Source organism: Trichogramma pretiosum, unplaced genomic scaffold, assembly GCF_000599845.2.
Source record: "Trichogramma pretiosum strain Unisexual culture from Peru unplaced genomic scaffold, Tpre_2.0 scaffold12, whole genome shotgun sequence".
NCBI lineage: Eukaryota > Metazoa > Arthropoda > Insecta > Hymenoptera > Trichogrammatidae > Trichogramma > Trichogramma pretiosum.
In genome coordinates this window covers 2,055,560-2,071,064 of record NW_019641690.1, presented here as the reverse complement: position 1 = coordinate 2,071,064, position 15,505 = coordinate 2,055,560, and the positions used below count along the sequence as shown (strand labels likewise).

General features: G+C 37.9%; 2 protein-coding genes across 2 annotated transcripts in view; one reads left to right on the top strand and one right to left on the bottom strand.

Annotated features, from left to right (window-relative positions):
* Positions 1–8,323: 8,323 nt before the first annotated feature.
* Positions 8,324–9,741, bottom strand: LOC111694287 (venom metalloproteinase 2-like). The gene is made up of 8 exons (XM_023461839.1): positions 9,630–9,741; positions 9,356–9,561; positions 9,234–9,282; positions 9,061–9,160; positions 8,866–8,995; positions 8,618–8,781; positions 8,524–8,549; positions 8,324–8,439 (listed from the first exon to the last, which is right to left on the bottom strand). The coding sequence occupies exons 1-8, from the start codon at positions 9,739–9,741 to the stop codon at positions 8,324–8,326; spliced, it is 903 nt and encodes a 300-aa protein (XP_023317607.1).
* A 4,155-nt stretch (positions 9,742–13,896) lies between these two features.
* The window catches only part of LOC106655379 (phospholipase D3-like), a 50,217-nt gene continuing 48,608 nt past the window's right edge, over positions 13,897–15,505 (top strand). The window contains exons 1-2 of the mRNA XM_023461791.1: positions 13,897–14,071; positions 15,034–15,321. Of these exons, the coding sequence (XP_023317559.1) occupies positions 15,193–15,321 (129 nt within the window). The 5' untranslated portion in view covers positions 13,897–14,071; positions 15,034–15,192. The remainder of the gene's footprint in view (positions 14,072–15,033; positions 15,322–15,505) is intronic.

The window sequence follows — 15,505 nt, the reverse complement described above, 5'->3', positions numbered from 1 at the left end:
TGCTCGATTTTCTTCACTGGACACCGAGCAATTTTTCACTTTTAAAAAATTACCCCAAGACAGCACCATATAAAGTATTAACTCCGCAAAGAGAAAAACTTCAATTAAATCTGTTCCAATTTGCGCACTAGACTTCTCGAGTCGCTCGCTCGTTCGGCCGCGTGCACGGTCGGAATACGCAATTCCTTATACCGTATTCATCACCTAATCAACTGTAAAATTTTCCAAGAATCCCCCATAACCATTAGCAAACAGGTTACCGTACAAATGAAACTCTCCTCGCTCTCTCTCTCTCTCTCTCCCTTAGACCATGTCAGAGATAGTGAGAGAGAACTGCGCTCTGAGCCCGGCGCTAAAATAATATGACCCTGTGTCGGAGAGTCAAGAGAGAGAGAATGAGAAAGAGAGCCCATATACCGTATGAATGTATATACCTCGAGAACCAAACTTGAGGAAAGCGAAAAAAAAGAAAAAAAGAGGGAGAGAGATAGTATGTATACGAGTCAAAACGCTTTATATACTCCCATACACGATGATATATAAAGGCACGATTCAATAAACTATGGCAATTGATGGATACTTAATGTTATACGACGACGACACAGCAGCAGCAGCAGCAGCAACATCAGGATTAAAGCTCGAATATCGACTGTAAAAGCTTTAGGAATATAATATAAGCTCGAATACGTGTTTCGCGCGCCACGCGCACGTATTAGGTAGTAATATTGCTGCTGGTAGACTGCATTATATACGCGTGTGCTGTACAAGCGGGAGTAACTAGCAGTAAGTACAGAGAGAGAGAGAGAGTCGGGGTCTGTGTGTGAGTACGTTGTGTTGTGTGTGGGTGGGTGGGTACAAGCACCGTACCAAACACAGAGAGAGAATATAGGTACAAACGGCAAATGATAAGCTATCGCAGCAGCAATTGTAATGGTACATAATAATACGTGTCTAAGACACTCGATTGCTACTACAACTATACAACTAGATGCTTAACCATTGATCGGCGGCGTGCTTTTCGACAATCGACTCGATTCGATCTTATATACCGGCAAGATCAAGTTGTTGTATAATATTTATCTTGGGTTACATCGAAATCGAGCAATTTTTTTTCTCGTTTTACCGCAAGTCGCGCGCAACTTGCGGCTGCTCGCGTGGTTTCGAATTTTCTTACCCGGCACAGCAGTGCACGTCAGTACACAGCAATTGACTCGACCGATGCGCGCAGCTGCTAACACCATCTAACGAACGTTCGGTCAACTTCGCGAGGAGAAAGTGATGTTAACTTCGCGGTCAATATACCTACGCGCGTGTGTAGGCGAGTTTTTTAATCTTTGTGCTTCGAGGATCGTCTCGAACGAGTCGCTGAGTAATTTTGTAAACATACTTTAAAATAAAGGTTTAAGGCATTAGCACTCGAGATTGTTTTCATTCCTCCTTTTTTTCTTTGTACCCGTTTCTCGTGCAATCCTACGTAACGGGATAATAATACGCCGATTGATCCGCGCTTAATAGCGCGTCGATGAAATTCGTGAATTTTTGAATGCGGCTGCGAATTGCTCACGCGTAGAATAATACAACCCAACTCTCTTATTTCCTCTATTATGGCGTCATAAATTCCGTACCACGAATAGCGCATAGCGAGACACGTTCCTTCTTTTTTCTTTCGTTTATTTTTTGTTTCATCGACTCTCGACTCTGTTACAAGCGCGCACGAACACTCGACTCGAAGTAATTGCCACACGCGAGTCATCGGAATATCTAATAAAGCTGAATTTCACCCGTGTTGGAGAGATTCGTGTGTATCTAAGAGGGAAACATTAACGTTAAACCTGCTCAATTTCCCCTCCATGTAAGTTCGAGGGCGAGCTTGCGCTTGCTGCTTCTGCAGAGTTTTTGGGGGCAGGAGCAATAGGACAAGGCCTCCGGGCGCGCGCGCGCACCGTCTTGTACTTTCTGTTACTGAGCCATTAGCTCGGCTCGGAGCTCCTCTTATATTCGGTGCTCTTTTTGAAAATGGAATTTTAATATTTAAAAAGGCCGACTATATGTATAGAGCTCGGCGTGCCGCGCATCTTCGAGCCAAGCACCGCCGTCCGCGTGCAGCACGCGGTACCCATATACCAGACGTATAATAGTGTATAAGACAGAGAGAAAGAGAGAGAGAGGACCGAGGGAGTTAGGGAAATGTTGGCGATGGGCAAATTTGCCGTTCCCAAGACAAATATCGAGAGATCGTAGCGGCTTTGCTGCCGAAGAGTGTGTGTTTATGTATTTTTTTCTCTTTCTCTCTCTCTCTTTTGGCTTCATTCTTTGACTGCGTGCGTGTAACTTGCTGGAAGCACGCGAAGATTTGTTTTGACGAGAACCACGCACGACTTGAACTCGAGCATTCTGTATAAAACAATAGGTTCAGGGTGAATGCGCGTGTCATCAATTTATTAAAAAAAAACTTTCTTGTTATATAAGACGAGTAATACGCCGATTACGCATTGACAAAAATTACGAGTTGATTTAGTAGTTAATATTGTAAGCGCTAGGTGGCGCGTGAAAACTCGTAAGTAAGTTATATCAGTTTGCAATATAATATTATTCGGTTCCCATAACGGTTTGTTATATGATGTTTGTTATATGATGCATAACGTGCGAGTTAATCGGAATTATTCATTTGAAGTGGGATGGTTAAATTTTTTTCATTGGCTCGTTAGTTTGAATTTTTACCTTCTTATATTCGCGGGATATCATACATGAAGTTTTTCTTTCCCCCGCGCGTGAAAAAGACCGACGAGAGATTCCTCGGGCATAAAACTCGGGGCGTCTCGTACAGTGTGACTCTCGCTAATAGCTATAAAAAAGACGGCTTTTGAACACTTTGCTCGGGCTCATAAAAATCAATCAAAACATAGTCTATTTTATCACCTTTTATACACCCACACCCGCACACATCTTCCAAAGGAGATTCATTCGAGAGCTCGAGCGGACGAGTAGTACTACTACTACGCGTATAGAGCTTAATGGCTCAATAAACTTCACATTCATCCCTCTAATATATCTCGCGCGGGCGCGTGGCCTTATGTTCTCTCGGCTTCTAAAGAAAGAAGAAGAAAAAAAAACTAAAAACGTCGTCGCTCGACATTAGCCTGATTTCGAGCGCATTTGATATCGCAGACACATAGCCGTTTTATAATCGACGATCGTGAAACTTTATACTCGAAGGCTGCTGCAGGAAGTTACTGACAAAAAGGCCACCGCCTGACGCTGCCGCTGCTGCTCTATTCGCAATTTTGCGCAAAACTTTGAGCGCGAGTACGATTATTACTTTCGCTGTATGGGATACATATAGTAGCACATACACACAATATGCAGGGCAGCACGCGTATGTGCGGGCTCGTGTGCAGACGTGTACGCTTTTATACAGTTTTGCGAACGAGTTAGGTAGTAATAGTTTTGCGTCGACGGCGACGAGAGAAGACAAATGAGAAACTATCGTGCGCCTAATCGTTCGCGATCAGTCGCTTTGTTGCGCCCGATGTTTGCGTTGAAGGAGATAAAAAAATATATGAACCGCGCGAAGTTTTGTGGTGAAACTTTTTTTTCAACCTTTCTTACAGAGATAGTACTCGCGATGACGCGTTTCATACTGAGCTTTTTCAACGGTGACGAGTAATTGTATACACCACCTCTCGTTTTTGATTTTTGTTATAAAAATTTAAACCTGACCTCATTCATCGAATTCGACACGTATTATATGATCCTTCCATACCGATTCTCTGCGGCGCGCTGCACAATTTATCGAGCCGCACGAGAAGCCGACTCTTCCTTTTTCCGAAGTACTTAAACGAGTTTTCACCTATTTATACGGGGCTTTCCGCTGTAAGCGCTTTTACAGACATCTCGTTTCATTACGTAATTACGGCCGCGCTGCGCGTAGCTTTTACTATTGTAGGCACGCCACCGGGAGGGGTCCATTCAATCCATTCAATCCCGCATCCCGAAGAGAAGAGGCCTCATCTTTGATTTTGCACGAAAGGGCGCGCGCGCACTTACTCATGCAAGTACCGCTGTGCTTGTGCCTGCGTCGTCTCCACTTTACGGCGCAATCATCGATTGCTTTACGATACATATAGATATATCACAGATGCGACAGCTGACTTGGCTGTTTCTCGCCTTTTAGTATAAAGGATTGATCAAATACCAAGAAGCATTATGTATAGAGCGTAACATCAAATGGTGGCTTGTTTAGAAATAAGTTTTTTTAAAGGAGTTTCGATTTTTTATTGATGAGCACACGATTATTTAAAGTAATGGATCTCAAATTGTTTATTTCTGTGATCAATGGCGGGTTATGAAGCATGCCAATTACGCCATGGCGCAGAGGCAGTAAATTTTGGAATGAATAACACAATTTTTCATTTTATATGTGTATAAGGATCCATATCTATTTATTTGATGTGTTTTGTGTGAGCTCGATGTTGTCTGTTGGAAGTTTTTTGGAAAGTACTTGGCTTTGAAGTTAGAATTTAAAATTGTTTCAAATACTGTAAGAATAATGTATAAGCAGATAAACCGTTACCTTAATCGTGAACCACATGATCATAAACGGTTTTCACAGTTTCTCGACACACTGATCATGTTTACAATAAATATAAATTAATTTGAATATTATCTTCTCGATGAAATAATACCAAAATATAGCTACAATGCCAAAATAAAAGTTTTACTCATTCAATTTCCGTAGTACCAAATAGAAAGATCTATCGTTTATTTTAAGCACCAGAATGGATAACAAGAAGAAATCTGAAGAAGTTATCTTGGAAAATATTTCAAGTGAACATGACATTGTTGTTTCAGACGACAAAAAATACATTTGTGATATTTGTCAGGAGGCATTTACACTAAAATCAAGCATGATAGCACATCGAGACACAATTCATAATCGACAAAACTATTATGAATGCGACAAATGTGAGAAGAAATTTGAGTTCCGAAGTCATTTGAGTAGACACCAAATATCAGAACATAAAAGCCGCGAAGATTTTGCATGTGATAGATGCGAAAAGAAATTTGTGAAAAAAACGAGTTTGTCAACGCACCAAAAATTAGTTCACAAAGATCGCGAAAATTTTACTTGCAACAAGTGTGAGAAAAAATATGAAAATAAATCCACTTTACTTAAACACAAAAAAATATTCCACGACGCTTTCAAAAATTACTTATGTGAAATGTGTGCGAAACGATTTGGAAATAAACATAGTTTGCTCATACACGTGAAGACAGTGCATGAGGGTCGTAAAGATTTTGCATGCGACAAGTGCTGGGAGAAATTTAAAAAAAAATCGGATTTGCTTATTCACCAAAAGACGATACACGCCTTCAAAGTCCATAATGATTTCTCATGTGACAAATATGAGATGACATTTAGGGTTCAAAGTAATTTGAAAAAACACCAAAAAACGGTACACGAAGGTCGTAAAGATATTTCATGTGACAAGTGCGAAAAAAAATTTACACAAAAATCTAGTTTGCTCTTCCATCAAAAAACACTACACGAAGGTCGCAAAGATCACCCGTGCAATATGTGTGAAAAAAAATTTGGCCAAAAATCGCATTTGCTTATGCATCAAAGAGCAGTACACGAAGGTCGCAAAGATTACTCATGTGACAAGTGTGAGAAGAAATTTACACAACAAGCGAGTTTGTTGTTACATCAAAAGACAATACACGAGCGCCGCAAAGACTACCTATGCGACAAGTGCGAGAAGAAATTTGGGGAACGAGGCATTTTAAAAAGACATAAAAAAATAGTACACGATGGTCGCAAAGATTTTCCATGTGACAAATGCGATAAAAAATTTGGAAATAAATTCAATTTGCTCACCCACCAAAAGACAGTCCATGAAGGTCGGAGAGATTTCTCATGCGATAAGTGCGAGCAGAAATTTGGAGATAAATCAAATCTAATTAAGCACCAAAAGATAGTCCACGAAGGTCGCAAGCCTTTTGCATGCAACAAGTGCGAAAGGAAATTTGGAAGAAAATCGACTTTGCTCTTGCATCAAAAGATATTACATGAAGGTCGGAAAGATTTTGCATGTGACAATTGAGAGAAGAAATTTGGAAGAAAACCGGCTTTGCTCTTACACCAAAAGTCATTTCATGAAAGTCAAAGAGATTTTGCATGTGAAAATTGCAAGAAGAAATTTGGAATCAAATCAGATTTGCTGAAGCATCAAAGGACAGTCCACGAAGGTCGCAAGCCTTTTGCATGCAACAAGTGCGAAAGGAAATTTGGAAGAAAATCGACTTTGCTCTTGCATCAAAAGATATTACATGAAGGTTGGAAAGATTACGCATGTGACAATTGCGAAAAGAAATTTTGACTAAAAGCGCATTTGCTCTGCCACCAAACAGTTCATGAAGGTCACAGCGATTTTGCATGAGATAATTGCGAGAAGATATGTAGGTATAAAAGAGATTTGATATTTATATTTGACAGACCGTAGATTTGAACAGGCACCAAAATTCAGTACACGAAGGTCGCAAAGATTTTGCTCGCAACAAATGCAAGAAAAATTGATGATTTACAATTGTAAATATGTATAAAATATGAATAGATATTTATACGTATATTTTTCTAAAATATCAATAAAAATTGTGCTGAAATAATGGTGTATTACCCCATCATAACCTCGGGTTCAACTGTCATTACACCTTCGTTCACTGTCGTCGTGGAACCCTTTTGTTAAATGAAACTAAATTTTGCGAGCTGCTAATTATTATTTTTCACACATTTTTAGGCTACTTGGTTCCTGCAACTATTCATGCAACGATTAGATCCGAAAATTTTTTTCACGTCTTGTTTGGAGTTGTCAAAGGAGCAAGCTTTTAGTGTGATACTGGATTTTTGATTAACCTCTCGATATGTTAAATTTATCAAACATGCACTAGTAATTTGTGATGAATTTGCTGATGGCCTAATTATTTTTGCTAAGAAAGACGTGATCCATAATAACAATAATTTTTACCGAATAGACCAAAGTAGAACCCGTTTAATACTTTAATTTAGCCCAGAAAATACTTTTCACGTATCTTCAAAATTAAAAAAAGCTTTTCTTTAGTTTCATCTTTTTCTTAGTACTTTCATTGATCCAAAATCTTACATTGATGCTCTGCGAATTTCGACAGCGGCAACAGATTCAATGATTGTACGATAACAAATATTATGTGCATAGTGTTTATTATTATATTTTGAATACAAATTCATGAGTATATACAATTTTAAACTTTGAAATTGCATAATTTACTGTAGAACCTTTTACTAGCTGTAAAAAATTTGCAACGACTCAATTTTATTGAAATTAGTTTTAATTCAACGTATAATCGAATATAAAACTTTATTAATTTTTAATATGTGCATTGAGTCAATCAAAGTTTCTCCTCATCTGAAAATCTCCGCAAATGGGGAGATTTTTAACTTGACCATTTACGATTAAAGTATAAAAACTAATTGGCTCTTAGATTCGTAGTTTTATCGCATCCAATACTTAAGACACAGCTTATACAATAATTTTTTCATTCTTGGTCTTCTACACACTCGCCGTGGAAGCATATCTGAAAAATAAATCGATTATTTCAATCATGCGCTCATGATCGTAAAGATATTTTGAAGATATATACCTTGCCACAACCACAACTTGTACCGTCTAATGGTGGCAAAACGGTCTCAATTTCTTCTGCTTCGTAATCTGTTTCGGCATTTCTTCTGGCACAATATTGAACTGAACAATCTTCTACTTTATCTTGGGGCTAACGTAAAAAATAGTACATTTTTTGACTAGCTTAATCATTTTATACTTAATTATTAAAAATACTTACAACGTGTGCAAAATTACTAGGAATTAAACTCCAATAATTAGACAAATTGTAGCCAATCGATTGACATTGCCGGTCCCGAGTAGAGAAACTACCTGAAAGAACTCGTGGATGTGGCTTGCCAATGTTTGGACGATTTCGCAAATGTTTATTTTCTGGTTGACTAATTACATTATCGATGATGATAAATATTAAAAATTATTATTTTTGAATTAGCTAATGACAGATTGTTTATACTGTACTTGAGAAATTGTGTAATATCACGGAGTGAACATTGAGACCAATCGTACGCAGCTTTTCTCGTATGACTATAACTCATTATATGATGAGATCCAGGACAACCGCTTTTCCAATCGTGTTTAGAATTCAATCTATGAATTACAAAGATATTTTGGTGAAAAACTTTAAAAAATGTTTCTACAAGGAGTAATAAATGTATATGATAGATTAATTACAAATGTCCCTGCTCGTGTGCACCAGCTATGACAGTGTAGAAGTGATTTTCAAAGTCGCCACTTACAAACGCAATTGTGTCTTTTCCAAATTTTGCACTTGGTAGCGCCAATCCTTTAACAAAAAAATAAGTAATACATATTAAAATTACGAATAAATTATGATAGATTATAATAGATATAGCTATAAGTTTCTTACCCGCCACGTATCTAAGATTTAATCGACTAAAAAAGAATTGTATCATCATTTACATGTGTAATTAAAAGGAAAGTAATTTTGAAAAAAATCTTACTTAGTCATGAGGATAACAGTATCAAAAGAATGTTCAGGAATTCCGTCCAAATGTTTACCATAATTCTCGAAATGAGAAGTCATATCTTCTATCACTTTTATATCATCAAAACTGCCTAGGTTATGGTTATAATTTTTTTCAACATAAGGAATTGCTTCTGGACTCTGTTTCATGCAAAAATAAATAAAGTTCTTAATGAATGTATCCCATGAAAACTCGATTTAAAATTTAAGGCCGTTAGTATATACCTCTGGAATGATAAGACCTGCAATGTTTAATCTTATTTTCGGATTTTTTATGGTTCTGTATAGGAGATCGACACTATTCCAGTAAGCTGCTGCAACTTGGGCAATTTTAAACACATTTCCACCGTATTTTCTATTCAAGATAATATAGAAATGAGTTACTGAATAGATAAAATTATTATATTTTTGGACACTTACTTATAAAGCGAGTAATCTACAACAACTAATATTTCTGGATAAACAGTATCTTCGTGTTCGTGATATGTTTTTTCTGATTCAACATGTTCTTTAGGTGATACTGAGCACATTAAAAGTTTATTAAAAATTTGAACGCATCGTTTTAATGCCTATTTAAAACAACGAAAACTTACACTTTTGATGTTGTTCCTTTTTACAAGAATTCTTTGTCTGTGGTTCGGGCTAAAATAAAAAATTTTAGTATTAGCTTCAGTTATTAATCATGAAACACTTGTTAGTAAACTTATCAACTCACGTAATGATACGCTCGGTACTTAATTTTTTCAGTTTCCTCATCGTATTTCGCTATATACAGGGGCGTATTTGTTCCAATCAAAACTCGTTCATCCTCGGGTTCTTGGAGATATAGACTGTAGTTAAATTCACTTGTTTCTAAAAAAGGTTCTAGTCTACTTAACTTTTCCAATGGATCAGGCTGCTCTTCGGGTTCACTTGATTCAGCTAGAATTGTGCGGAAAGTTTATTTTATTATCAGTTCTAATTCGACGATTTTCGAAAAGAAAATTTACTGTTTTGGTCAATTTCATTATTTGCCGTATCTGATTCTTCTTCGCTAACTGCTTTAGCATAAAAGCACGAAACACTGAGAAGAAACGCAAATAAAACTGGTCGAATCTTCATTTTATTCACTTTTTGAAGTCTGCAAGCTTCTTTGTACTAGCCTCAACTGAATAACTTGTAAGGGTAATCGTGATTTTTATATCGAAATGTGCGTTACTTAATTCTACAATTCGTTTTTTTTAATCTTTCCAAAAAGTTATGAAACCAAAATTCTGAGTATCTGTGAATTTTATGTTATCGCTAGACCCTGTCAAAATTTATTTCACTTTCGACTTGATAGATGGTTGACAGGGTTGGGTCATTTTTATCTACAATACATTTAATATATGGACAGAAATCTTGAGCAGGCTCTTAAAAACTTATATTCATTGATTGATAAGGGATTTGTGCATGTTTAACTTTAAAGCCTAAAATTAAGTATATTATGTTATAACTAAGAGATTGAAATCATTACATTTTTTAAAATTTAATTTATTCATGGCTGATTATAGTAGTAATTATTAAAAGAGATAAGTTCATCATTTTTAACATCGCAATCAGGTCATCCATAGTTTTATCGGTTATCGGATAAAATATACACGCATAGGGATTGCGTGTTTTTGAGAGAACCTTTTCAGACACTCATCCCTTATGCGCCTAAACAATATTCGATAAATAAATAAACAAAAAATAAATGCGTGTCCCAAAAATCAGCAAACAATAAACGTTGTGAAAAGTTTCATTCCGTGTACTTATATCCATACCGTGAGCCGTGAAAATATAAAAGCAAGAGCGTATATAATACTTTGAAGTCTAGCTGATGCAGCTGGAAAACAAGCAAAAAGAAAGAGGAATATATACGCAAAGGCCCGATACGCTCATCGCGTCATTTGCATAGCTTGCATATTTTAAAAAAAGCCTCGATCGTCCCGCGCGTTCGTGCATACGCGCGCTCGCACACACACCCGCTCGAAGCGAATGAAGAACAGTGGCGGGCGCCCGTGACAATGAGAGACAGAAAATCCCGACAAAGGATCTCTGCAGCTACCTATTCGTATATATAGGTGTGCAATGCAGGCATATATATGAGTATGAATGTGTATGTGTAAATGTATACATGCAGCGAGTTAATGAGCCTGGGCGTCTCGCGGTGGTAAGAACTACCACGTTGAATACCGCTGCAAATGTGTCTGCCTGTATGATTGTGTATGTGTGCAAAGCTGCATATATATATACGTTCGCGCGTGCGACTCTTTGTGCGCCTTTTTTCTCATCCTTCTTGCTTATACATACGCTTATGTATAGGATGCGACTCTTTTATTCATAAATATATGCAAAAATATCATCGCAAGATTTGTATTATTGCCGCGTGATCGAGAATCGATCGACATAGTTTTCTTCTTTTTTGCCTCCTGGGACTATGTGAGAGTAATCTTCCATTTTTTTTCTGACGCGTGATTATTCCCGACGCGTTGAATTGCACAAAACTGCTTACGACGAAGTGTCATTCGCACGTGTATTATATATGTGTAGCGAATGACGAGCATTTAATGGTTTTCGTGGAGATAAGAATCGAGGTGACGCGTGTGATGGGTCGATGGGTAATAATTTAAAAAAAACGAAGGATGCGTAATTTTGTAAATTCAAATATTTCAATAAAACACCGAGAATTATGGTAACGTAAAAATCGTAATTTGAGCGAACGTTATTCACGCAATAAACGCAAATCAAAATTGAAAGTTCTACCATGAAGTTAGTTTTATCAATGAACTACAGAAAATTTGTAAAAAATATCTTTCGCTCACACTATTCGTGTGTGAAATCGATGATGGTGACCTCAAGGCGGTGTCCGCTCTATTATGCGAAAGAGAGCAAAAATAGAGCTTTCCGCCGTTATGAATAATGCGTTATTGATTTCCAGGAGGATGTTTAAGCTAGTTCGGCTGGAGTTGAACATTTTCAAACACGCGCGCGTTCGCGCATTCTGTTCAAGCTCATTTGAAAATGTTAATTTTATAATGGTCTTAAATTAATAATGGTCTAACAACCAAAAATCGAGAAATTAAAATGATTTGAAATACATTATAATTAATTGGTATGTTCTAGGCGATTGTATTGTGAAAATACAAAAGTTCTAACTAAAATATTCAACTACTTTACATACGATAATATAACTTTTGGTTGTCACCAATAGATGGCGAGTACCTTGATTCGTAAATCTGTAAATGGCAAAGTAAAAATAATTGTATAAGTCAGTCAGTCGTATTTGTATGAGTGATAATAAAATTTCTTCCTCTCTAGCACATTTTGTAAATCTCCAGAATTATGTTATTCATAATTTACATCATTTCCAAAAATTGAATACATTTTTTTCGATTTTTAGAAAATTCAATTTTCAATTTTAGTATCTACCACTAGATGGCGAATACCTTTTTCGGCTAAATCTGCAAGTGGTAAAGTAAACATAATTATATAAGTCAGAGTGCACGGTGCAATTCTATATTGAATCCGGCACGTCTACACGAAAAATATAAAAAATTACCGCGATTAATCAACCGAGTCTCGCACTTCATCGGTCTCTAGAAAGCGTTTAATATACTTTATTCACGCGGAATAATATTATAAACGGGCAGTTATAATAAATTTACAGCTCAATCTCGAGTCGATATCGCGCCGTCAAAAAGTAGGTAACTAGAGTACGTGTGTGCATATATAAATGTAAAACGTGTGCAGAGGTGTACACGCCTTCTCTACGCGCGCGATTCCATTATTAAAGAAAGTTCGTCGATCGGCGCTGCGCCGCATACATGTATAATATTAGAAAAAAGTTTATCCTCCTCCCCATCCGTGATTATTATGCACGCGGACCGCTTATACTTATATCGCTGCAAGCTCGCGAATATTTCATTATTACACGATGATACTTCCTCGTGCAGCAGAGCGTGCGGTAATTTTTGTGTGTCACTTGTACACGAAATTACACACACACACACACATATACGCGGGGTTGGGGGCCAATCGTCGCGTTATCTCACCTTACACGACTTACACAATAAACCTTACTCGCTCGCGATGATACCACTAGCTAGTCTCTCGTAGTGCAGCGGATAGTGTGCAGCAGTCTATATATAACACCAGCCCGCGCGAAAACATGGTTTTCAGTAGCCTGCATGTTTATAACTCAAGCTCGTTTTGCTTATATAGCGCATGCAATAAAAAATGTACCTATATACAGCGGCGCACACGTAACACACATATAAACAGCCACACGCGCGTGGCGGTGGTGGTGTAGATAGAGAGAGAGAGAGAGAGAGAGAGAGAGAGAGCCGCTCGCAACAGCACGTGGCCTTGGTATCGAGGTTGACGTCTCGGCGCAGGTCTGCCGGTGTACAGGGTGAGCGTGTATATAGTTCAACTGTATACACTAACACGCCTCCACCCACACATACATACATACATACATACATACATACATACATACATACATACAATAACAACGATAGGCGAGCTTGTAACCGCAGCTTGCGCGGCGCGAAAGCCTCCATGTAGTGGAGTAAGTGAAAGAGAGAGACAAGCGGTTTTTCTTCGCGGCGCTTAAACTCCCTTGTAATAGTAGCACAGCCGGGAGTCCAGCCGCGCGGACAACGACGATACATCGGATCGCTGCCGTGTGCAACAACAACGACCCTCGTGTCTAAAACCGTGTTTAGTGTTTGTGACTCGATGTTTGATACAATATGCAATTTTTTGTGTGAATTTCTTGTGCAACGCTTCTCCTCGTCGTTGACGGCGGCGGCGGCACTCACTTTATGCGAATCGATCGCGCTGCAGAAGTTTTCGCGCGGTCACGCACGTGAGTGAAAAAGCACACCGCGATGATGAGTCGTGTGCGTGACAATCGTCTCCGAGATAATGTTTAAAATGTGCCGTTCCAAAACTTGATACGGGCCCCCCAGTTGAAATTGAACGATAACATGATTCGCGGCGATGGCGCTTGGCAATCGTGATTTTAGGCAGTGCTTCTATTTAACGTACGCAGAACGACTCGTGTTTTAGCGCCTTTGTAAAAATATTAACTTTTCATAATACGCCATTCATAAGTCAAGCAGAGCACGTGAGGAAGGCTAACAATTCGAGCGACTCGAGTGCGCGACAGATATAAGTTTTGTACTTATAATTCACGAGTGCCTCATGTATAGAGTTTGTGAACTCGTTGAACCGAACTCTACTCTATACTCGCTCTCGCGTAATATTTATTCAGATCGCGCGAGAGAAAGACAAGTAGAACATGGCGTTTACAAGTGATTCCTTGGAATTGGCAATAATCGAGTCTCTCTCTTGACGTTATTACTTCTTTTTTTTCTATTTTCAACGATGATTCGGCCAGTGAAAAAAAGCTGAACGTTAGAAGGTAGGTGAAACGTCCAGTTAGCACATCGTATACTCGCGTGTACTTGAACGAGCGAGTGTTTATAGAGTTTAGACCGCGCGCGAGCATTAATTGGCGTCGCGCGATAATCATTATAAATATCATTCCACATTGTAAAGAAGACTAGGCTTTCGCTTAGCGTGTCTATAATATACGTGCAGTACACAGATCTGGGTAAGGCTGTCGGCGTCTCGAGGGTTTATGAGAATCGACGTATTATAAGCGTAATATATGTGAGACCGATCAACGCGCATATCTACATCGCATCACGCAGCCTTTTAAATGACTATAGAATCGGAAATAATTCAAACAAACGATAAGTATATGTACGAGTGTATGTCGTGCGCGGCTATACGAGCGACAGAGATGACGATTTCCGCGAAAAGTGGAACTTATTTAACGCTAATCGTTTCGGAGCAGGTTGGATCGACTTTATATAGCATACGTTTCGCGTTCATTAATAAATTCTAATCTCCTCTCTGAATATTTGATAAATATTTCAAAATATATTAACTTTGACAAGTGGAGCATCGAAAAAGAGATGCCCAGGTGCATCTACATACCCATTTATTGATCCGCGTGCACAATTTGAGTAACTCGATTCATTTGTTATTAATTCGAGCGCAGTCGATTTCAACATATATAATGACCGATTGATCGGGCTTCCATTATCATTTTTAATTTATACCAAATAGGGTTGTATTTAGTGGAATCGACGCTGATAATTATTATCTGGCAATGCATAATATATGTATTGCTTATTGATCATCTACATTTTTGTAAATTGATTTAGAAGAAATGTTTTAATGGATTGAATTCAATGAAATATTACGTTGTTTCGGTATTTCGAATTGAATAAAATTGAAAGTTTTTTTTTCATCATACAGAGTAATATCATTAGAATATTAAATCGATATGTTATTTTATTTTTTGTATCGTTCCAGGTCAAAAAACTGCGAATGTGAGTCATGATTCTGCATTAAAACTATGACTGTGTGTTTCATCGAGTGGCATTATGCAGAAGATTAAAAGTGACGTTTTGTTTCAATAACATACGTAAAAACGGATTACTTATTTGTATACATTTTTGCCTTTGAGGCAAAATGTCTTTCTTCGGATGGAGCAAAAGAGACGATCAAGATGCCAACTGTGCCACAGACAATGGCGCTGGACGTGATTTACAAGCTGGCCTCTTTCAAATAGCCCATCAAGCTTGCCACATCCTCGTGCAGGTTGGCATGAAATTACGAATTTTTTTTTTTAATTACGATAAAATGTCATAAATTTAATACAATAGCAACTTCCAATCAATACATCTGAAAGGTGTCTCGGCAAAACTGCTTATCACTTTCTTTTTACGAGTAGACAATGCTTTCGCGTATTATCGTATAAGCGCTAAAAATATACGCGTACGCG

Bases quoted from the DNA above. Each gene is read 5' to 3' on its own strand.
- LOC111694287 (XM_023461839.1), bottom strand. From the start codon at position 9,741: ATGAAGATTCGACCAGTTTTATTTGCGTTTCTTCTCAGTGTTTCGTGC. The intron at 9,161-9,233 runs GTAAGTTTTCGT...TAATGTGCTCAG, and splicing joins AAAGGAACAACATCAAAAGT to TATCACCTAAAGAACATGTT. The intron at 8,782-8,865 runs GTATATACTAAC...TGCATGAAACAG, and splicing joins CAGGTCTTATCATTCCAGAG to AGTCCAGAAGCAATTCCTTA.